The sequence below is a fragment of the Delphinapterus leucas genome, chromosome 2, assembly GCF_059928025.1.
Source record: "Delphinapterus leucas isolate spDelLeu-1000000601 "Yukka" chromosome 2, BTC_Dleu_Yukka2, whole genome shotgun sequence".
Lineage (NCBI taxonomy): Eukaryota > Metazoa > Chordata > Mammalia > Artiodactyla > Monodontidae > Delphinapterus > Delphinapterus leucas.
This window is the reverse complement of record NC_143130.1, coordinates 176007836-176031393: the sequence shown is the minus strand read 5'-3', so window position 1 is coordinate 176031393 and position 23558 is coordinate 176007836. Positions and strand designations below refer to the sequence as shown.

Genomic DNA, 23558 nt, shown 5'->3' with positions numbered 1-23558 from the left:
AGGGTCTCTGGGCCTCACGCGGCCTCCGTGTCCCCTCCTGGCCCCATGGCTCTCGGGACGCAGGTGATTCTGAAGAGCGATGGGGCAGTCTGTGCGCACAGGCCCCTGGGCAGGCTTGGGATGGGCCCTCCACTCACAGCTCGCCCCTCCCCACAGGTGGTCTGGAGAAAACTGGGAGATGCCGCCAGCTCCAAGCCCTCCATCCGGCAGCACCTGTCTGGAAACCAGTTCAAAGGGCCTTTGTAGGGCCGTTCCCCCGTGGACGTGGACTGGCCCTGCCTGGGGTCCCCAGACGTGGGCAGGCCCTCGCGCCGAGCCACCGTCTTCTTTTTCCGTGGTGAATTGTACATAGGACGCTGCCTGCTGTGGCCTGGCTGCCGGGGGTGCGACTCCATTTCCCACCTCTCACACACCAGCAAACCGGGAAGTCTGTTCCCCGCAGCAGAGTGGCCTGGACAACCTCCTTCCTGCTCTGGGGCCCGGGCTCTGGGCTCCATTGGCGAGAGGCTGAGGCTGCTCAGAGATGTCCGGCCCAGGAACCGTGCCGGGCTGTGCCCAGCCTTGGTGGAGGGGCACCTCATCAAGACCTCCATCCCCGGCTGCCACCTGTGCTGGACAGAGGCCGCTGGCAGCTGGACTGATGCATGGGGCACCACTTCTGACCCGCCTGCTGTGGCCTGAACACTGGCTCCATAAGCACTGGGTCCCCAGAGTCGTGGACGAGGAAACTCACCCGCGGCCCTTCCTCTGGCCCCAGGGCCCAGCCTCCCCGCTGCCGGCTCTGCTTGTTTTTAGAGTTCACGCCCCTACCCCTGGCCACACACTCTGCAGTGTCCCCTCACCCTGTCCTAGGCTGTGCCCTATCCTTTTGGGTCCCTCCTGCCCAGGGCCCGAGGCACCTCCATTTCTGTGCTTCGCATCATGGGCTGTGTGGAGTCTCTGGGCTGGGCCTCTCTCTCTGCATGGGTGGCACTGGGCCGTGGCCGGGCCTCTGCTCAGGAACGGTTGCCCCCGGAGCTTGGACCCCTCTTGGATCACTGTGGACGGAGTCGCGTGGCCGTAGGTGAAGGAGTTCTGCCCTCCTTGGGAGGAGCCCTGCTTGGCTCTGTTTTCATTTTCCTGTGTGACCCTCAGCAAGTCACTCAGCCTCTCTGGGCCCCTGGTCGGGAAAGGAGGGCTCAGAGGTCCGAGGCCGCCAGTTCTAGTCAGCCTGTGTCCTCACAGCACGCGAGCCAACGGGGTCCTCCTGCTGGAGAGGCGGCTGGTGGGTGGGCTGGGAGGGGCGGAGGCCGCAGCTGAGTTCCGCTGCCTTGCTGCCTCCTCTCGGTGGACGGTCACCTCCCTTCCTGAGCCTCAGAGTCCTCCCCTGCAGAGTGGGCAGCCTAAGGTCCTCCTTGCAGGGCTCTGGGGATCAAGTAAGACCTTCAGTGTAAAAGGATCGTGTATAAACTGTAAAGCGAGACATGTAAATTTTAAAGTTTGTGTGCGAGGGCAGTGAGGCCCCGAGGGCGTAAGTGATCAGTGGCGTATCACAAACGAGATCCCAGAGCCTGGGGGGTGGGGACAGGCCGCTGTTGTAACCAGCCCCCGTCCACCTGCTGTCCGCCGTTCCTCCCCCATCGCTGGACTCCAGTGGTCATTAGAGCTCTGTGCGCGGGCGAGCGAAGAGCCCGAGAGGCTGGCTTGGCATCGGACAGGCCTCATCCGAGGCTCGCGCGAGGGATGGGGACCAGGTGAGGGGACGGACGAGGCTGACCCGTCCCTCTCCCCAGCGGGGACGCTGAGCCGTCCCCACCGCCTGTCTGCCATCGGCACCCTTGGGTCGACACTCAGGGGAAAGGCCCGCGGCCCTCACTGTGCCCGAGGAGTGCTGAACGGGTGCCGGTGACGGCGTCGGGCACGGTCCTCTTGCCCTGGGTGTTACGGGAAGCTATGGGCTCTCTGGAAGGAGCTGGTCCCTAGGTCATGTGGTGAGTTCCCTGTCCCTAGGGGTGTGCACTTGGAGCTGGGTGAACATCCTTGGTCACGTTCTGGGTGACTTCTGCCCGGGTGGGCAGTCAGCTGGAGGGCAGAGGCCCCCTCCCGGGTCTTGGAGTCCAAAGAACCATGGAGCAGCTCGAGGGGGGCCTGGGTCTCTTGGGTGGGAGCCACATCTGAGAACCCGTGTGTCACGTCTGGGTCAGGCTGGCTTGGCCACCACTGAAAATAAGCAATAAGTCAGGTGTCCTGGTGACTGCAGGTCTCCTGCAAACTGACCCAGGGAAGAACAGCCTCCAAGGGACCTTTCCCTGCCAGAGGGAGGTGACCCTGTCCCCTAGTGCTGCGGTGGCGTCCGGGGAGTGGGTCAGGCGTTCCCTCCAGAAGCAGCCTACCCCCCGCCATGAAGGCAGCACCAGCCGGTGCCGACGTCTCCTTCCTGCCCCTGCCTGTGTCCCGGAGCCAGCACTGCATGGGAATGGCTTTTGAGGACAGAATCGTACCTGTGACGGCATCTCTTTTAACGTAAGCTGTCGAAAAGCCTGCAGCGCCTCTGCGCGCCCCATGCCGGCCTGGGGCCCAGCTGCAGCGGGAGCCCACGGCTGGGAGGAGGGTCCTGGGGGCCAGCTCGGGGTGAGTCCCTGCTCTGCCACTAGCAGGGAGTGTGCAGGGGGTGACACTGGCGAACCTCCCATCTGGAGCCTCAGCTCAGAGAGCTCGTGGTGGGGCGTTGCTGAACCTGATGTCCTTTCATAAACACACTGTTTCTAGCGCCCGAAGCCCCGTGTGACACCTGTGCTGTGGCTTCCTTTCCCACTGTGATGGATGTCACCCTTCCAGCCTCATCCCAGGTGGCCAAGCCCATCCTGGAGTCGGAATCCACTGAGCACATTTTTATCCAAAAGTTATTAGCCACACATCAGTGTTGTTTAAAGAGAAAAAAGTGACCTTTTTTTTTTTCTTGAAAACTTGAGAGGAAACAATACATACTACTGACTTTTTTTTTTTTTTAAGAAACAAAGGAAATGCATGACTGCAGAGCGGGAGAGGTGTATATTTCTCATAACGTGGGGGAAGTACTTGTGCTGCTCTCTGGGAATGGGCGGACCGCCTGGCCCCTGGCCCCAGGCCGGCAGCCGCACTCTATCTACCTTCTGTCGGATGTGACCGCCCGAGTACTGGGGCCGCCCCCTCCCCAGCTCTGGGCAGAGCTGGGAGCCCTGGACTCCTGTGCCCGTTTCTACCTTCTATTGAACCACTTTGATTTGGGGAGAGAAAAAAAAAATTAGAACTTTTTGATAGTGTGGTAAAAACATTGATTTGAACTATTTTAGTAAAAGGAGTAACAGAGAAGATTGTGATAGTGTATACTTTGCGCTAGATAAATAAAGGCTCTTTGCAAGCCTCCGTGGTGGGTACGCAGTGCTCATTTGTTTTGGGTGATGGGGCCCCTCAGGGTGGATGGTGGGGGCCGCTGACTGCTGCTCCATGGCCTCTAGTCATAGGCCAGAAATGCAAAGCATTTCAAATCCAAACCCTGGTCTAACCCAGGACCCTGTCTATTGGAGGGACACTGACAGTTCCAAACCAGCTTGAAATTCAACTGCTTCCTCCCAAGAAAGTCCATGCAGGCACTGGACGTGGGAGGCTGCCCCATGAGGGTACTGCCCGGGGAAGGGCTTGGGTCTGGCCGGTGGCCAGGCCTCTCCTGGGCAGCGTTCCTCCACTGCCTGCTGCTTGGCCCCCAGGGTCCAGAAGAAGATCTGCTTCTGGGCTGCAAACCCAGGGGCTGCTAAGGCTTGGAGCCCCACCTCGTGCCCGTAACAAACAAAGGCGTCATTTCAGAACTGATTTTATTTGGGTAACTGACTGAAGGAGTCTCATTTGTAACCAAGATGGAATTCACAGTATGTTGTTACATTCACACTTAAAAAATATATCTCTATGTACAGGAATTTGCAAATTGATGTAAACATACATTACTTCCAAGTACATTTCTCCCCTTCTTCCTGGAGGAAAAAGAATAGAGCCATCCAGCAAGTCAACCCCTTCAAAATAACTTAAACGCAAAGGATGTAAGTATCTCTAAATCAAAAATGTGGTTCAATTGACCTACAAGTGTAATGGGAGAGAACGTCATGGAATGACAGCAATGACAACAGCTTGACTTCAGATGGAACCGGACTATTTAAAATGGCGTTTCCAGGAAAAATAGGCACTGATTTCTAGAAGGAAATTCACTCCTTACTGAAGCTATTTATTGAGCCAATATGGCTGGTTAACATTCTCACTAGTGTAAAGTAACTCAGCGCAGGACTCGCGGACGACGCTGGTTGAGACCAAACGCACAGTCGGGTCACAACCGGCTCTGCCTGGGCTCCAGTGAGAGCTGCTGTCCCCACTCCCCAGATGTGGAGGACCACCCCAATTTCATCTTGGGGGTCCGGTCCATTTCTTCCCATACTACAACTGTGTAGCATTATACAAGGTACCCCTGCGGCTTACCCACTTAAACTACTTTTCAAGTTAATTAGAAAAACTTTTCTTTAAAAAACGAAGAAAGAAGGGCGCCAGGTTACCTCATCCAGGCTGCCCGCCCCAGCCCCCCGACTGGAGGCATGCCAGGTGGCGGGATGGGCGGGGGCACAGGCGGCTGCCCTCCAGGGGGCACAGCTGGAGGCGGGTAGCTAGCCGGTGGCAGGCCCAGGCCTGGAGGAGGGTGAGGGGGCACTGCGTGGGTGGGCGGCATGCGGGGGGGTGGCGGCGGGAAATTGGGGTTGTAGGTGGGCGGGGGGGGCGGGTAGCCAGGGGCGGGGGGAGGGATGGCGGGTGGCGGGAAGGAGGCTGGCGGCGGTGGCACGGGCGGCGGGGGCGGGTTCGGGGGGTAGACGTGGGGGTGATAGGGCAGGTGAGTCGGCGGGCCGTAGGCGGGGGGCAGAGCCCCGTAGGAGGGGCCCTCGGTCTTCATCATGGACTGGAGGCTCTGGTAGCCCTCTCCGGACATGTAGGAGCTGCTGGTAGACATGCCGGTGATGTAGCTGGAGGGCGGCGGGGGCGGGGGCCGGTGTGGCAGTGGCGGAGGCTGGTGCACGGGGGCCGGGTGGGCCGGAGGGGGGATCTGGACTTTGGGGAGGTCGCCGGCTTCCACGGGGCCTGGCGGCTCAGCCTCACCCAAGGCGGCTGCGAGGGGTGGCTTCCGGTCTGCAGAAGGGAGACAGGCCACTGCCAGCTCTGGGACGGCTCCGGGCAGGGCGCCCCCGGGGGCTGTGCGTGTAGGGGGGGGATCCACCAACTCCCTCGGGGAAGGGAAGCCCCCCCCCACCCCGACAGCTCACGGCCACTCCGGGGGTTCCTGGCCCTTTCACAGCACCGTGGGCCGTCTTCCAGAGGAGCGGCAAGCAGCTGTCACCTTTGTGGCCAGACAGCACGGCCTGCGCCCGTGTCCCGAAGCCAGCGGCTCATGTGCTGTCACGCAGGCCCTGCACCTTGCCTCCAGCCACTCTGGGTGTTCCCTCCCCGCTCCCCAGCGCACCAGGCACGGGCAGTCCCGGGGGCACACGGAGTCCCTTCCGCCCAGACCCCCAGCCCTCTTTCTAGTACAGACGTGCGCGGGGCCCCTTCCTTCTGCCTGTCTTGCCTCCAGAGGCTGTGAGCCCAGGGCCAGGACGCAGCACCGTCTGCGGGTGGCACTGGCATTTGGCAGGACGCCTGAGAGGTGGTCACACGAGTGACGTGGCGTTAAACACACGCCGGGACGGCCTCTGACACCCCCAACGGCCCATGTGAGCGGCATTCCGGCCCGTGCCCTGTGTGGCGGGGGCACCGCTCCCCGCCCTGGCTCCCTGGCGGCCAGCAGCTGACCGGGAGAGCTGAAGCCCCCAGAAGCTCAGAAGTCGCTGGAGTATCTCCCACCTTCTGGCACACACACCCTAACTCCTGCCTTCTCTAGTTGGACACTTCACCTTCCAAAGTGTCACCACAGCTGAAGAATGAAAGTTCTTTACAACTTTTCTCCTCTATTTTTAATGATGCTGAGGCAGCGTCCCAGTTCACTGTGTGCCTGTGAAGGCCTTTTCACTCTATTCTCCACATGACTCCATGAACAACTGCTTACTCTCCAAAGGGTACTGAGAAGACGCCCTGCCAACGGGAAGCTGATGCGAGAGCCTGGAGTCTAAGGTCAACAGCGATCTGCCTAGATCTCGACAATGTTCCTAAGTTGGCAGGGCTTTTGTTTGCCTAAAACTGATTCTAAAGTCATTTATCCTCCACCATTTCTGGATGTGAGAGGTCAGAGAATATTCAGATATACTTAGAATTCACATCCTCAAGCTATCTGGTTGTAAAAAAACCAATTTTTTGAAAAATCCTAGGTCATTAACGGCTCTCTAAATTTCTGAAATTCCTCCATAAATCCTCCCCAGGATTTCCCAAGTGTGCCCTTCAAAAAGGCAGCAAGCAAAGCTGGCCCTCCCAGCTGCCTGCAGGCAGCACTCACCTGGAGGTGGATGGGCTGGAGGCAATGGAGGGTGAGGGGGCTCAATTTTGGGAATTTTAGGTGGTGGTGGTTCTGAAAAGAAAAAGTAGATTAAAAAGCTACTCTTCATATAGAATAAGTATGTCAGAGAGAGCGAGAGAGGAGAAGAAGAAAAATGCACTGTTAAGGAATTTTCTGGGGGAAAAGGCTGATATGACCAAGGCTTTAAGGGAAGCTGAGGAAGGCACCAGCTAAACCATCCTTTTAAAAGAACAAAACAAATGAAACAAATACATCCCCCCTCCAGCTCCTGCCACCCCACGCCTCTCGCCTCCTTCCGAAAGTAAAAACCCTCTCGCTTCTTACAGCCCGCCAGCCCATTTTCCACCTCTGCCCAACTTCCTCCTGACCACTTAAGACGAGCCCTCCAATGACACGAGAGCAGCAGACTGCATCTCAGTTACCCAGTGGTACCCGTCAGGGTCCTCACTAACACGCAGAGCACCGAGAAAGGCCCCAAGTGCTCCCAGGAGAAGCCGGCACCTTTTAACTCTTGTCTAGGCACACTTAAGTTTGTTTTCCCTCTCACAAATGTTTACTCCTAGTTATAGCAGCACACCTGAACTGGCGTCGGTAGAGACCTGGAGGCTGGCGAATGGACAGAAAAGCAAGGTAGTTGGGACCGCGTGGGGCAGAGGACAGAGCCCGTCCTTTAGGGTCGAGCAGCTGCATGTAACCAGCATCCTCAGTGACAATCCTAAGTCGCCAAGACAGGCTGCGCACATCCAGCATCTTCCGCTTGTGGCGGCAGAGAGCGTGCGCACTATCAAGAAAGAATGCCATCTTTTCGCTTGCATGGTTTGGTTCTTTCTTCCTGAAACTCACTTTATTGTGGCTCGTACGCTGCTCTGCTCTGCTTCTGCTCTGGCACTGCTCAACGTTCTTGGCTTCCTGTGTCCCAGACACAGGCTGAATTCAAGGTCCAGGGACATCCCTCTCTCTATTCTCTTCCTCAGAGACCAAATCCCCCGTCTCTAGGCAGAGGAGCTGCAGATCTATGCCTCTGCCTTCCATCTCTCCTCCCAAACCGCGGAGCAGGCTCCTGGGCCCCGTCCCGAGACCGAGCAGCCCACCCCTCTCACGCAGGCGCCCCCCTCCAGCCCCTCCCACAGATGGCTGAGCTGAGGTCATCTAGGTCAGTGCTGTCTGACAGAAATATAAGGAGAGCCACACAGGCAATTTTACATCTTCTAGTAGCCACGCTGAAAAGTACAAAGAGGTGAAATTAATTTTAATACGGTCTTTGATTCAACCTGGTATTATCAAGAATTTTGTCATCTTAATGTGGAATCAATGTAGAATTTTATTAATGAGATTTTTAATGTTCTTTTCTCTAACTCTTAGAGATCGGTGTGTCTTCTGCACTGAGGGCACGTGGTATTTTTGGAGTAGGCCACATGTCAAGCGCTCACCAGCCCTCTGCAACCCAGAGAACAGTGGGGTCCTGCTTCCAGGCCCCAAGGCACCCCCGACACCAGGTCTCCCTCCGGGGCTTGCAGGCTCCTCCCCATTCCCCACCCTCTTGCCATTACTGCTGCCAGGGGAACTCTCTCTACAATGAACTCAGACTGTGCCATTCTCCTGCTCAAACGCCTCCACTGGCTCCCCTGCCTATGCAGAATCCACCCTCCACCAGGTGGGCGCTATCACCTGCTTCTAGCACATTTTCAGTCCTAGCAAAAGCTACTCCTTTTTAACCCTTCACAGTCCAGTAAGACTCCCCTCTCTGTTATCTCCCAAATTCTCCACCCCACTGTTCCCTCTGCTCCTCTGCCTGAAGGCTCCACCCTGTCAGTCCGTGTTGCTCAAGGCAAGTCCCCCTCCAAGGCCACCCGGGCTCGTTTCTGCCTCTTGAAGACACAGTGCCAGCTCAGTTGACCCAGCATCCATGTGGCACGGAGTGCAGCCCCCTCTTCTGCATCTCGCACTTACTGTTTGCCCATCTGGAGCTAAAAAAATCTCCCCTGTAATGAACTCATCATCCCCACAAAGATCCTGAGAAAAAGGAGCTTTACTGTAACTTGAAGATCTCACAATAGTTCAATAAATAATTCACTGGGTTCCTACCTGGAACTAAGTGACAGAGAAACAGAAATGAGTAAACATGGTCTGTGCCAGCACAGGGTTCAGTACTACAGGCTGACCCGGAGACAAAACACTTCTGGTTTTCTCCTCTGTGATCTTGCAGGTTTTGCTCACACTTTGTTAGTTTCCAATACAGAAACAAGTTAATCAACTCTGGGCTCCACAAATATGGGGGAAAAAACGTGTTTAAAAGAAGCCTGCCCCCCGTAAGCAGCAGGGCAGCACGCCTACTGCGGCTCCGATCCTTTCTACCCATCGCTCTGCTGCTTGCTGCTCAGTCTGGGGGTGCCCGGGGCCCTTCACTCTGTCGACTGTGGCGGGCTTAACTAACCTCCAAAGATAAGTGTTCCTGCAGCAGTTCGCCTACTTTCCTAATTATAGTTTGATATACAGTCGGCCCTTCGCATCCGTGGACAGGGAGGGTGGACTATGAAACCCAAGCAAGCATCTGCGGGTCCTGGCATCCAAGGCGGGTCCTAGAGCCAATTCCCCGTGGATACCAAGGGATGACTTATGTTACCGAGCACATTTTTATTGCCACTAACTTTTTTTTTTCTGTGTTGATACTGTTAAAAGTACAATCCAAAAATATACAGTCAGGGAATACACAGAGAAGACAACGCAGCTAGCGTAAAGTTTTTGATGGGCTCTAACGTTAAATTTTAAGGCCAATCTAAATCTGAAAGGAAACAACTTTTGACTAAGAATTTAAAGTCTTGATAAACAACATATAGAACTAAAAAACGAAACACAAGAATATAAAATTACCTGATGCTTTGCTCTCTTCTTTGGGAGAAACAACCTGTTACAAAAGAAAATACACAACTGTTAATCAAGGCCCTAGATGCAGTGAGGAAAAACTGATCATTCAGGCACTGAACAGAATCATAGCCAGAACGTGGACTCAGGCAAAAATTAATTTTGGCTTGAACTTGCAGAGCAAACCATGGCACCTAACAGATCATTTCTGCCTCCTTCCTCTTCCCTTTCAAATCAGACAGCAGGCAGAATTACTAACTTTTCTGACTAGTGAGTTCTGAGCACTAAGTTTCACGCCCTCCATCGAGCTGTCTTAACCGTGGTGAGGGTGCTTGCTGACCGCCCCTATCCCGTGGGGCTTCCTTGGGGTCTGTGTCACAACGTACGGCTTCCTCCACTGGCGCGGCTGCTACCATGGGGAGAAACTTTTACAAATACCCCCGTGTCGTTTAAAGACATGGGAGACACCTATTCCGGCAGTCAGTGTGCAGATGTGGAAACTACACCCGGGCACGTTTTGGGGCCCTGACACAGGCAGCAGCGGCTGGAGGAGGACAGAGCCGTCCTGGCTCCAAAAGGTACCTCTCCTCTGACCAGGCCAGCTGTCAGGCTGCCTGTGGCCATACAGGCAGACGGGGAGGTGCATCGTGTCACTCCCTGCTTCTGGTGTTCCGTGTGCTGCCTCAGAAAGGGGCACACACACAGGTGGGGTGCCGCCACGGGAAGCCGGCTGCACCCAGCGCCAACCTGGCGCACTCACCACAGCGCGCTTCGCCTGCCGGGGGGGACTAGGCTGCGGGGACGGTTTCTTGGGCTGCTGGGCCGGTGGTGGTGGCTGCGGCTGGGCTGGCTGCTGCGAGTCCTTCTGCGGGGGCTGGGGCGGCTCGGGGCCTTGAGGCGGCTGTGACTGCGGCGCTGGCGGCGCGGGCGGCGTGGGCTGGAGAGACGGGGGCTGCTGTAGCTGCTGGGGCGTGTGATGAGGCATCTGTTGTTTCCCTTGTGAGTAAAGATCCAGGATCTGGTGGCAGATGTCTAAATGATAGGAAACAATTACATTTGCCACAAATTGATATTTTAAGTAAAATTCTACCTAGAAAAAAACATACTCCCATTTCCCTTGCAGGTGCGATTCCCCAACAAGGGCCAATATGTGTAATTCATATTTGTAATTCACCAATCCCTGGTGTGCACAGCACTGGTGTGCATTTTTAGTTCACCAAAACTAGGTGTTTGGATAGAATGAACATTACATTAGAGAATTTAATTAAAGAATAGTTTGCATGGACTTGTTTGGGAGAATCCATTCTCGGGACTCATTCTTCCTCACAGGGAAGAATGATCTAAATGTGGAACACCCTGCAGAAAGCTCAGCACGCCCCATACCTTCCAAAACATCCACAGGGACGTCTTGCACAAACTGCTCCCACCATCTCCGGTACATGGGTTTGGAGGTCCATTCCTGTATTTCAAATTTGCACAAACGTCCCGCAAGATACATCACTGCCACTGCTATGATCTCTGGTTCCCACTGTAGTGACAAGGTCGTGCAGAGACTAGTTCAACAAGAAAAAGAGGTGACTTGACTTGGATGAGCAAACGTTTATGATTAACCCAATGCATGGAGATTAGATGCCATATCTAAATGTCAGTTTGCTTATTTTTCCCTATACATGATCAAATAAAGTATTATAAAGAAGCAAGTTTTTAGTCTTCTAAATGTACCGAGATAAGTTACTTTAACCATAGCTACTAATTTGTTCCTTAAAAAATCAGAATTCCAGCACATTCAAAAATTGCTATGTCGGGCTTCCCTGGTGGCGCAGTGGTTGAGAGTCCGCCTGCCGATGCAGGGGACGTGGGTTTGTGCCCCGGTCCAGGAAGATCCCACATGCCGCGGAGCGGCTGGGCCCGTGAGCCATGGCCGCTGGGCCTGTGCGTCCGGAGCCTGTGCTCTGCAACGGGAGAGGCCACAACAATGAGAGGCCCGCGTACCGCAAAAAAAAAAAAAAAAATTGCTATGTCATGAAATACAAATGAAAATGCTTAAGTTCTTCAAACGGCTGGAACCCTAGCACTGAACCATCTCCTTACATGATGGCAACTCCACTTGCGGGCATTCTGTTCCCTATCCAGCACCTCCTTAGATCTCTCAGCTCCAAGAACATCAAGGCTCTAAAACCACTACAAGGAAGTATAAAGTTGCAAATATATAGTTTGCAATTTTGCAAAACAAAATGGATTTAAGTATATACGTGTCAAAATTCTCTGGTGTATTGTTTAGGACTTATGTTTCAAACCGGTGATAAGATTTCAGCATCCTATACCACCGTGATGTGGCAGGGTATCCCCTCTGCCGGGAAGCAGGTGACCTGGACTTTAACTCCAAGTCTGCCGTTAACTGGATCCTTAAGCTGGGGCAAGTCAGTTTCCTGACTACAAAATAAGGGGTTTGGATTAGGATTAGATGACACGTAAAATCCCTACCTATTTTAAAACACCATAATTAAACCAACATTTGAACCCATGTACCTGTCGTTTACGAATGTCCAAGCCATTTGAACCAACTTTTGAATTTTGTTTTTATCACCTAGAAACGGGGAAGAAAAGGCAAATTAGTAATAGAAAGGGAAAAAAAAAAAGAAGAATGAATGAGAAGCAACAAGTACTTATTTAAAGCCTACTGTGTGCTTAGCACCACCCCCAATACACAGCAAAGAGCTTCTGCCTGGGAAACAAGGACAAATGAGTGGGCCCAAGTCCCACCTCTGTTCTCTTTCTGCATGACCTACACTGAACCACCATTTATGGGAAACCTGGCTCCAAGCCTGATTTTATTAGGCTATTTAAAAAATCCTTACTCATTTTCCTGCCTCATATCACTTGGCAACTGGATGACAGAATCTGTTTATACATAAAAGGAAACAGTGCTAACAGCTATAATATTGAATTGTCTGGCAAGCTATGGCCTAGGTACTTCACACACTGAACTTTCTGCTGTCCTCTTTTGAGAAGCGTAATCTGAGTATCATCAAATTATTATAAAGATCTGATTTCAGAATGAAAAAGTTCTCTTAACTTTTTTTTCTTACCTTTGAGCTGTTTCGCGTACTTGAGTAGGAATTGGTACGGATGTTCCACCTGTAAATCAAACTTTATGGTCTGTAGTAAGATTCTCTCCAGAACCATTACTTCTTCCTAAAAATGAAATAACAAATGTTGAGACAGTAATTTCAATCACACGTCAGAAACAGCATTAAAAAAGTGAGCTTTCCTTTTATTCTCTCTTCAAGTTATATTTTAGCAACTATTTTTCATTCCTTTTCTCCTCTCTCCCACTCAGGCCTTTAACATGCTCACAGACAATGATAAATTCTGAAAAGAACTAAAAGTAGGAAGACAAAACAATCAGAGTTAATTTTTCAAACCTACTTGAAACAAAGTACACATTCTTAGAAATGTTATTATTTTCCATACAGATGAGTCCCCTTTACAAAATAGACCTTTACTTTACAGATACTTTAGTTTCCTCCCAGACCTCCATTAAAAAAATGCAATCTTCCAGGCATTTACATTGAAAATTTTAAGCAAGAAAGATTATGACAGTGGCAGCTTCATGCAAACCTGGACAGTGAATTGTGTGTGTGTGTGTCTGTGTGTGAGAGAGGGAGAGAGAGAGAGAGAGAGAGAGGGAGGGAGAGAGAGAGAGAGAGAGAGAGAGAGAGAGAGAGAGAGAGAGAGAGAGGGAATGGTGGAACATCATTTTTGTGTTTTAATCATTCATCTACCTGAAACAAGGTATCCCAATGTCATTTACTAAGTAAATTATCATTTTCTCTTCTATTAAGCCACATCCTTAACTGTCTATACACACACACACACATGCGCACACACACACAATCTTTTCTGTTCACTGCTCTGTTTGTCTACTTCTGTACCAGGATCAGAGATTTAACATTTGGAAGGGACAGTTCAATGATTATTCCTCTTTTAAAAACCTTTCTTGTTTTAGCCATGTTCCCCCCACCACCATCATTTTATTTAGTATCATTCTAGGAAAAATGAAAGCTACTGATGTTCTGATTGGGAACTCACTGAATTTACAGAATAATTTAGGGAAATAGGCATTTTAAACTACACTGAATCTTCCTATCAAAAATTTATTTATGAAAATCTTCTTTTCAGTCCTTCAGTAGTTTTAAAGCCTCCCCGCCCCAACATGGTTTCCACAAATTTATTATAAGGTTTATTCCTGGATATATTATTTTACTGCTGCTACTGTAAATGGAATCTCTTCTTTTATTATGCTTTCTAATGTCCATAAACAACTTCTTGAATTCAACCTCTGTAGAGCCTGACTGTCCGAGCACTTACAATTTTACTTGATTGTAAAATACAATTAAGATGCTCTGTGTGGCAAGAACAATTACAATCACTTGTTTGAGTCCAAGAAGAAAGGGCCTTGGAGAGACTGACAATCTCATCATTAACAGCTGCATAAACCCGTTAACTCTGGGAAGAGAAGCCATGTAGATAACGGGCTTTCAGGTTAAAGTATGGCATCACACTTCACAGAATGTAGAGATGATTCTACCATGAGTGTTATTCCAAACGGCAGGGCAAGGTGAATGTCTTTCCACCCTTGTTTCCCAAGTGTTCTCTCAGGAAAGCTTTTTAAAATCTTAAGGTTTTCACACAGTATCAAAAAAAATCCCACTATCACTGTCCCCCCACCCCACTTTTGTCACCACCTGTTTTCCAGACGTTTCAACATATCCCTTAAATTTAGAAACAATCTTTTACCAAGTGTCCAGACTGTAGCCCATATAGTATTACGAGACAGCCCAAGGCCTGGCCTCCTTTTGTGTTTCAAATACTCAATTAATGGAATAATTATAGGTCTGTGTGCCAACATGATTCCTCAGGGAACTTTCCCTCAGCCCCACACTTCCTGTCTGGAGCACCTGTCTAGGTTCCCAGATCGAATGCCCTCACCGCACCTTTCAATAACTTTTATAGCATTTATCACAACTCATAATCAGGTAGCTGGCTATCTGAATATTTGATTAAAATCTGTCCCACCACTCGACTGTAAAATCCATGAGAGCAAAAGCCAGGCCTGCTTTGCCACCTGTTCATGTCTAGTGCCTAATGCAGAGCCTGGAACAAATATTTGTTGAACACACGAGAAATTAATGTAACAGGGAGAAACCACAGAGTTAGGGCAAAGCTAAGTAAGACCAAAAAGTTGCACATGATTCAGGACCGTATTTTTTCTAATTGCTTATATTGCCGCCTCCCCCCAAACTTCCCTCCTCTCCTCTCCGGCGAGGAAGATGTCTTCCACAATGTCCTCACTGCTCCCAGATCCACGGTTCCTTCCTTTGGCCCCGACACCCAGTCATGCCTGGGGAGACTGCACATGAGAGAGGGGAGGGCAGGCTGCAAAGCCCCTCTGCCCACCTGAGTCAGGCTGGCCTGGCTTAAAAGCCTCATTAGCATGGCTGTTGCCCTCTTCCTGACTTCTGGGCCCTGGAGCTGCAGAACTTCTGCCTCACTGTGCCTGGCCGGGATCTCGGTTTCCTGACGTATTGGTACAGTGGGTAAAGGCTGAAAGCAGAAGGGGACTCCTCCAAAGGCGCCCTGGACAGAACACGCCAGCTGCTGCCACGTGCCCTTGCCCTGCGGTGCTTCCAGATCGTTGCGACTCCTTCTGGGTAACAGCTCAGCAGCCACAAGGTCCCTCTGCCCCTGTGGCCAAGACCTGACTAGAGCACAACACATTCCTACAACTGTCTCCCTGCTGTGTGAAAATCAAAAACCCACAGGCACTGGAAACATTATCTGATGCTACGTTACTTTTATAAAAGTACATTTTTGACCACTGTTAGTATGAATTCCTCATGGGCTCAACATTTTTATAAACAGGTGAATGGATTTATAAAATAAGTTCAAGGGACAGAGTTATCGACACTGACAGTACTTACAAATCACAACCACAGTATGTGCAAAAGCATTCTGGGCCTGTTACCTCCTGGAAGGCACACACGTTGTAGACACACACACAGATTCTGCTGGGTGGGGGAGGCCGACTACCGTGGGAGGCAGTACCAGCTGACTAGGAAAAACAGGGCTGTGGACGTGCTGAACGGCATCGTCTGGCTTAGTTCTGCTTTAACTGTGATTCTGAGTTTCTCCCCACATCCTCAGTTTGTCATTTATTCAACAAGTACCTGTTGAATGCCTACTCTATCCAGCCACTGCACTAGGTATCAGGCAAAACAGACAGGGTCTTAGCTCTCACAGATCTACAATTGAGAAGAGGAACGTTCTTTGTGTGATTATCTGGTTAAAATCTATCCAATTATGAGCTGTGACAAACATTATGAAGGCTAATTCCAAGTGCTATAAGGGTTACAATGGGGGGACCTTGACAAGAACAGGGGAGGAGGAAAGCTGCCACCGACCCGAAAGTGGTCTCTTTAGAACATAATAAAATCATGTATACAATTATTTTACCACCATTTCCTGACATTAGCTGGGGTTGTGGGGAAGGGACAGGATGGATAGTATATCAACCTGGGTGTCTGCAAATGTTAATACCTTCCACCACTCTTGGGAAGCAAAAGACACACAGCACATGTAGACACACTTGTACATCCAGCATCTGTACATTCTGTCTTCCCAGAAGCCAGCTGGAGATGAACCCAAGAAGCCAAACTGCTTCTGGGCCTAGGAGTGCTAAGGGCCATGAGAGGACTTTGCTCACACATGTTCTATGTGCTACTGCCCCTAACGGGCTCACAACCCAGCATGGCACATTAGCAGATGCTACCTAAGTGTAGGCTACGTTATCTTCCCTCCTTTCTCACAGAAGCAAGGAAGAATACCTTCTGCATAAGTCCTCTTAGGGACACAGGGGGCTGGCAGATAGAGGGCCACGGCCGTCGTCAACACAAGGAACTCTATCATAATGCTGTTGTGAGGAATCAAGGCCTGAAGGCAGGAAGTTATGACTCTTACCTTTGGGTCATCTCCAAACTGGCCAAATTGTACATCATTTAATAAACTACGAGCTGTTTTGATGATATCTTTACATTTTTTTGGTGTTTCTTCTACTTTCCCAGCCAGAAAGAGACAACAAGCTCCTGTCACCTAAAAGGAAGACAAAAGCTCCTGAGACCCTGTTATCAAAGCTCACACAGAAACAGAAAAAGCATTTTGGGCCTTCACAACAAACTGGGCTCCCTCACTCTCCTCCCGGCTTCTTTCTCATTTGCAAACACCTGGACACTCTAAAATCTTGAAGGAAATGTCACATACAAATACTCCACCCGCCCCGCCATTTGGCTTCATAAATTATTTTAAATTTAGTTTTCTGAATAAAATGTCATGTAAACAAAGTAGCCACCAGAAAGGGAAAAAAGTCACAGAAACAAATTTTCTTTTCACATTGCAATCTTAAAGACACTGACTCCCTGACTGGTGCACCCAAATGCATGTCCTCTGGAATTCGCCTCTGCACCACTGCCCACGCTTTCTTTTTCCTTCCTCACGCTGCCTGGCTCCTGGTCCAGTTCCTACTCCACTGCGATCTTCTCACTGCTCTACCTTCAGCTTTTCTTTGCCCGCTCGCTCCAGTCTCTCCTACATGCCCCTCCCTTCACAGAATCCTGACCACGTTAGACATCAGTGAGATCCTGTGCCGGGGTACAAAGCGGATCCGGACACAGTCTCCTTCCCCTAGAACGTCACAAATTAATGAGGAAGATGTGTACAAAACTAAGTAAAATCTTAGCAAAAGGAAGACCCCCAGCAGACTAACTTCCTGTTACATCTAATTCTTCTTCTTCATGAAACCCTTCCATCACTTCAGTTTACCTACTGAAGCCACAGTTCCCTAGTCTGGCATTCAAGGCCCACTATGGTCTGGTTCAGTCTACCTTAGCACCCAGGGCCCCAGCATGCCCTTCCCGCCGACAGGCCTCCTGGCTGCCGTGCACGCCTCCGCCAGGCCTTGGCTCATGCTGCTTTCTGTAGGACTGCTGCTCTGTCCCATCTCAGCACGGGTAAGTCCTACTTACAGTCAAGGCTTAACCCAGTGCTGGCACCTCCTCCCCAGCATTTTCCTCGATCCCTCTATGATGTAGTTAATCTCTCCCTTGAATGCTACAGCCTTCCTTCTGTACCTCTCCTATGGCCTCACTCTCTACAGTGTGTTTTGTACCTGTCATACCATATACCCTGGACTGAAAGCTACCTGAGGCAGACTCTCGCACAGAGCATAAGACAGTCCATGTCTTAAAGATTAACTGAAGAATAACGGATATGGCATAAAGAACTACTATGCAGTCTTGGCCTTTGTTGGGTCTCAACTGTAAGGCCAATTTTATCTTGGGAAAAGTAACAAGGAAGCAAATTTTCACACTAAGTACAATATGATTATGGTTCATATTGGACTAAATAAAAAACTTAAAAATACTTTAATACAGTTAATTGGGAAAAAAACAAATTTTAGGCTGTTTTTGTTTATATATAATATGTACCATACAAAAATAAATACTTTCTGGAAAATAAAATAAAAAGAGAGACTACAATCTGTCCACTAAACTGTGTGGAAATAATAACATGTGATAGAAAATTATAATAAAATTCAAACACTTACATATCTTGGGAATTGCTTGAAGGAATGAAACATATAGAAGCGATGAAAATAAATTATTCCAGTTGCCAGGGTATCATAGTGTCTGTTGTTCTGGTTAAGGGTTTTAGCCAAGAATTTTTACAGGTTACGTCTTAGTTAAATGTGGAAAAAACAATAAAGACAAACAATAACAACAAGAGCAGTGGGAAAGCAAACACTATCAGTGGCAAAGCAGGTGAATGGGAATCTCCGGGTGTCAGAATTCTGGTACAAGCTGAAGTCTATGCTTTAATAAGGCAGGGCTTCACTATCCTTTAGAAATACTTCAACTGAGGTCACTGGGTGCTATTTTCCATCCTGGTGGCCACCTGCTCAAAGGCTAATTCTACACATTTAAATGATAAAAAGGAAATAGAAAATCCCTGAAGAGCCAAGCAAATCTGAAGTAACATTTAAATAAGAAAGCTAATTAAGAGCTGCTTTAGTCAGGGATGTTACTTGGTCTTTTGTCTATAGCATTTAATTTAATTTGTGGTGGTGGTGGGGAGTCTGTCTATCATAGATCCCAGAATCAGGATACAGTCCCAAACGTGTGCCCACATCAAAGATGAACCGAGCCCCTTCTCGGCGGTAGCGGGCCTCAGTGGCCGGATCGAGTCCTTCTAGTTGAGAGGGTGTATGAGCCAAGTCTTTTTTATCCCAGTACCAACATGGTTTTGTGTGGTCCAGGTTTGCTGAGGTTACTGAAGGGCTTGAATTTTCTTTATTCTCCTTCATTTATTGAAGTAGACTTGTTCTTTCCAACAGACTTTCTGAAAATGTTAGAATCCTAAAAGAAAGAGAAGCAGCAGTAATGTTGGAAAGGGATACCTCACGTTAAATAATCCCAATCATTATAAACAGTCTACGATCACAGATTTGTACTTGATAAAAATTTTTCAATAGAAGAAGCACTACTGATTGGTAGTTAGAAGCCCAGGCGTACCTCCAAACACAAATTTAGCACTTAAGTGACTCACAGTACGATAAATCCCAAATTTCATCGCTTAAAAGGAGGAGCTTTTCTGTCTCATTTCCTTCTGCCTTTTTTCACTAGGCCCACCTCCCTTATGCTGGTCTAGATTCTGTTCTTCAGTAAAACCCAGGTTGGTCCTAACTACCCCAAAAGATTTATCCTCCAAAATTATCCATTTCTTCCATCCAGCATCCAGTCAAAATTTTCCCTTTTTTAGTTTACTTGATTTCATTTAGGTACTTTCACTTAGAAAAGCCACCAGACTGGATGAATTCGTATCTGCACAAGCCACTGAACTGAGCAATGTAGATCGGGTGTGGGTGCAGTGATCTGGGGAGAAAGGATGGAGGGAGGTAGTCCACAAGGGAAAGAAGGAGTTCCTTTAAATTTTTCTTGCTTTCTCATCCTCTTCTCTTTCATTCAGAATGAAGAGATTCTCTAAAAGCTGTATGCTGAGAAAAGAAAACAAAAAATAAGTACTCTCACCTAGAGGCCATTATAATATGGAAATTGTTTGTAAACTGGATCAGAGAACAGACATTTTCATACAGGGCAGCAAAAGGGTTCTAAAAGAGGTAGCTAGAACCAGGTTGGTCTGGTTCAGCAAGAAAATAGCAGTTCGGCAGCCAGGCTCTGGGCCAGGGCCATCAGTTAATCTGAAAGCCTAACTTCTCCTGTGTGCTGCCTCATTTCTTGTGGGAAAGGTGACATGGAGGGCTGACCGCTCTCCTCCTTGCACCTGGGAGCTCTAAAGAGAAACGTTCCCTCCAACAGGAAGAATTAAGTACCACCTGGAGAAAAGTAATCTTCTTGAACTAATTTACACTCTGTGTGACTGAACTCCCCAACGGGTGGGGGCTGGGGGAGACCGGTTAACTAAAGCCTCAGTGTGTATGAAGAGTTCCCAATCAGATGCTCAGTAAGAGTATGAAGAGCTGGGAGTTAGATGTCATACTAGATATATTTTCTCACCTATCAGATTGGCAAAAAGTCCAAAAGTTTGACAATATACTCTGTTGGCAAGGCCAGGGAGAAGCAGGTAATCTCTTATGTCGTTGGTGGGAGTACAAAGCGGAACCACTCTCACAGAGGGGAATTTGGCAATATCTAACAAAATTACATACACATTTGCTCCTTGATTTAGCAATTCCACTTCTAAGTATTTACTCTGACAATAAGATCACAAATATGAAACAACAAGTGCACAAGATCATTCAAAGTACTGTTTATAACAGCAAAAACTGTAAACAACGTGAAAGTCCATTAGGGCACTGGTTGAATAATATGGTACATTAACACAAATGCGTACCATGTAGCTATTAAAAAAGACTGAGAAAGATCTTTAAGTACTTGTATAAAGAAATTTCCAGGATCAGCAAGGTGCAGGAAAGCATACATAGCTATGTTAGTATCTAAGTAAGAGAAGCGGGGAAATACAAAGTAGAAATATCTATATTCTTTTTTTCTTTTTTTTTGTGGTACGCGGGCCTCTCACTGTTGTGGCCTCTCCCGTTGCGGAGCACAGGCTCCGGACGTGCAAGCTCAGCGGCCATGGCTCACGGGGCCAGCCGCTCCGCGGCATGTGGGATCTTCCCGGACCAGGTCACGAACCCATGTCCCCTACATCGGCAGGCAGACTCTCAACCACTGTGCCACCAGGGAAGCCCCACAACTGAGTTTTGATAAATTTAATAATTCCTGGCAAATTTACATCTTGCTAGTTTTGGTCTATAATTTCAGCCTTTAAGAACTCTTGAATCCTGAGTGCCATCTAACATACTGGCTAACTATCACTACAGGTTTTGAGTGCATTTATTAATTTGAGAAGCATGCCTCATATATTTAAAGTTGGTAATAAAAAAAAAAGTGCTAACCAGAGTAAGGGCAAGGCCAGAGCCCTGCAACTTATCTCTAAAGACCTCTCTTCAGGTTGACATCAACCCATTAATCAACATTTGGGGTTTGGTAATTTCAACGGACATATATCCATCTAACTAGACCTTACCCAGTATACTTCTCTCTTGTGTCTATTAGGATAGGAAGAGGGATTATGTTCAGTGTCCTAAGGAAATCTAAATAGACTCATGTCTAGCAATCCCCCATCCACCACCAGTCTAGTAAACTTATAACAAAAGAAAACATGATTTGTGTCACCTGGTTTTCTTAAATTGAAGCTCTGTTGGTTTGAGGGTATGAGCCCTTTTTCCCAAGTACTTAGAAGCTCTCTTCTTGTTGTCCCAACAAGACTCTAAAACAGATTACTAATAAGCTCTAGCATCCAAAGCCACATAATTGCTCTCTGCAAAAACTGACACATTTATCAGACTCCAGTCTTCTATCATTAACTGCACTTTTAAGATTCCTCAAAACCTATGAACAATAATTTCACAATCTTATCTGCATGTATTTTGGTATATCATTTATTTGACCCTGAAAATAGAATTAGATGTAATCCAATTAGATATTCTTTATAATCTCCTCAATTACCTTGAACTTAATCATTCTTGATTTTGTCTTGACCTAGTTTTAGAGACAACAAAACATTTTTCCTTCTAGATACTTAGCAAACTCTCATTGCTTTCAAATATAATCTCCTGAAACGAACAATTTATTTTGTAAGCCAAAACTATGACCATTGATTTTCTTTATGACGTTCAATTTTAGAAATGGCATTTAAGATTTAACAATCTCATTAGCAATTAAAATGTTTCTTTATTGCTTGTTGGTGTAAACTACGTTTTCAAAATGGAACAAATGTTTAACATGCTTTATACAAGAATCAACTAATGTTTCTCAACAAAGCATCAAAAGATAATCAAAAGGAGACAAAAGTAAAAAAAAAAACAAAACTAAAATTAGACACCAACGGTAGTCACTCTGAAAAAACAAAACAATCCTGGATAACTATTACATTCATAGTCAAGATTATTTAACAAGCAGGCATCTAAGAACACTAAGAATCTTAACCAAATGTCTATCAATACCGCAACTATTACCATCATCCATCCATTCATTCAGCAATGAAGACAGTTTACTATCTGTCAGGCAGGCCTCTAGGTGCTGAGGATATAAAGCTCCTTCGTGGAGCTTTCATTCTAGCAACATCATTCATACAAACCTTAACCAGCGCCAGAATTGCAAGGCAGTGTGCTAGGTATCTTTAACGATACACAAGAGATATACAAGCATTATCAAGTTTCCCTTAAAAACATAAAACAGGCCATCTTCAACTAAATGCTGTGAGAAGCCGTTCCTAACGTCAGAATATTTAGCGAAAGCTCCGTTTGACTGGCAAGCCAAATTTCGGGAGCGCTACCGACCATGCTTTGTGCGGGGAATAGTCTGAGAGCTTTTAGATATCCTCTTGCCTTACGCCTCAACCTTCTAAAGAACAATTCCTCTAGTAACAAACCAAACAACCCAGGAGAGGGTCGGTTAGCGTAATGTGTCGGCAAGAACGAAACTAACCGCGGAAGTGCCTTTTCCTCATTCCTAGTCCCACCCTTGTTACACGGGTCTTCAGATTCCGAAGTCAGAGTACCCCAGATGTGGAACGATACCCAAAGTCTCAGGCGTTACCAAGGTTGGGACCGACACACTGCGAAATAACCGGAAAGACGTGGGTAGTCTTCGGTTGTACCGCTGAGTGTGTGCGCGCCTAAGACCCCTGCCCTTTCTCCCCACCTTCCAGAAAGTCCCCGAACCCTAACCGCCCTTCACTTGGAGCGTCGCTACCTGCTCTACGGTCCGCGCCGGCCTCCCTGACCCGCTCCTGCGCCTCAGACCCTCTTCCGGAGCACGTCTCGCGGCCCCGCCGTCGCCCGCTAACTTCGATCTGCACCCGGGGGGTAGCGGAGGGTGGCGGAATCCGAAAAGAGAGACTCCGCCAGCGGATGGAGGCAGGTGGCCATACCCTAATCCGACCTCCAGGTACGCGGGACTTGAGTGGCGATGCCCGCGGTCCGTCGGTCACTCACCCCTCGCCACAGACAAGCCCCTTAGCAACGTCTCTCCTTGTTGACTGCGGCCATCTTGGACGTGGAATGTCGGGGAATCTACGTCATCGCGCTGCGTCCGGGACTGGAAATAAGCGACCGGAGGGACGTCTGTCAACCAATGAGAAGAAAGTAGAGCTCTCAAACGTGGAACGAGCCGCCAGTCTTCTCCTGGCCCCTCCCCGCGGGTCAGCGGTCGCTGCGTGAGGGAGGAGGAGCCCACCAGAGGGCCCATCCCGTCGGAGAGAGGGAATTCGGGAGCAACCGAACATGCTAACGGAACTTGGGCGCGAGAGGCGGGGCTCGGCGTGCCGGTCTTCCAATTAACGCCCGGGCATGGGCTCAGCCCAGCCAATTATGGCCCGGAACCTGGCGGGGGCCGAGCAGGCCGCTCTGGCCCCGGAGCCCGCCGGCCCAATGGCTGGGCAGGAACCCGAGCGGAACGGTCGGGGGGCGGTGGGGCGGTGCCGCGCCCATGCGACTGAACCGCGGGCCAATGGGCGGCGGCGGCGGCGGCTCGGGGGCGGGGCCTGGGGCGGGCGGAACCGG

At 49.2% G+C, this 23558-nt stretch overlaps 2 protein-coding genes across 8 annotated transcripts in view; one reads left to right on the top strand and one right to left on the bottom strand.

The window, feature by feature from the left end:
- Positions 1-4651, top strand: part of CCDC85C (coiled-coil domain containing 85C) — an 84609-nt gene extending 79958 nt beyond the window's left edge. Inside the window, exon 5 of one of the 5 annotated variants that reach the window (XR_016392271.1) lies at positions 157-4650. Coding sequence is in view for 4 of the 5 variants with exons in the window: in XM_089908192.1 (XP_089764318.1) it covers positions 157-246 (90 nt within the window). In the remaining variant the exon portion in view is untranslated. Of the gene's footprint in view, positions 1-156 lie in introns of all 5 variants that reach the window. The other 4 variants (XM_089908192.1, XM_022576127.3, XM_022576126.3 and 1 more) reach the window with 4 other exon arrangements.
- On the bottom strand, positions 3817-23277 carry CCNK (cyclin K). Of its 3 annotated transcripts, none has more exons than XM_022576119.3 (11): positions 22928-23277; positions 18580-18828; positions 18021-18102; positions 16379-16510; positions 12448-12553; positions 11888-11945; positions 10742-10911; positions 10119-10390; positions 9368-9401; positions 6476-6547; positions 3817-5178 (listed from the first exon to the last, which is right to left on the bottom strand). In XM_022576119.3, exons 2-11 carry the CDS (start codon positions 18774-18776, stop codon positions 4553-4555), a joined length of 1749 nt encoding a protein of 582 aa, XP_022431827.2. In that variant the 5' UTR covers positions 18777-18828; positions 22928-23277; the 3' UTR covers positions 3817-4552. The 3 variants fall into 3 exon arrangements, with proteins under 3 accessions (XP_022431827.2, XP_022431826.2, XP_022431825.2); XM_022576118.3 differs by having other exon boundaries at positions 22992-23276; XM_022576117.2 differs by lacking the exon at positions 22928-23277 and adding an exon at positions 22750-22921.
- Between the last annotated feature and the right edge of the window lie 281 nt (positions 23278-23558).

What these genes read in the sequence shown, in the direction of transcription:
- CCNK (XM_022576119.3), bottom strand. Translation starts at nt 18,776, where the DNA reads ATGAAGGAGAATAAAGAAAATTCAAGCCCTTCAGTAACCTCAGCAAAC. An exon ending in GTACGCGAAACAGCTCAAAG is followed by an intron (nt 11,946 to 12,447) that starts GTAAGAAAAAAA and finishes CCCCGTTTCTAG; the next exon opens with GTGATAAAAACAAAATTCAA. An exon ending in GGCAGGCGAAGCGCGCTGTG is followed by an intron (nt 9,402 to 10,118) that starts GTGAGTGCGCCA and finishes CTTTTGTAACAG; the next exon opens with GTTGTTTCTCCCAAAGAAGA.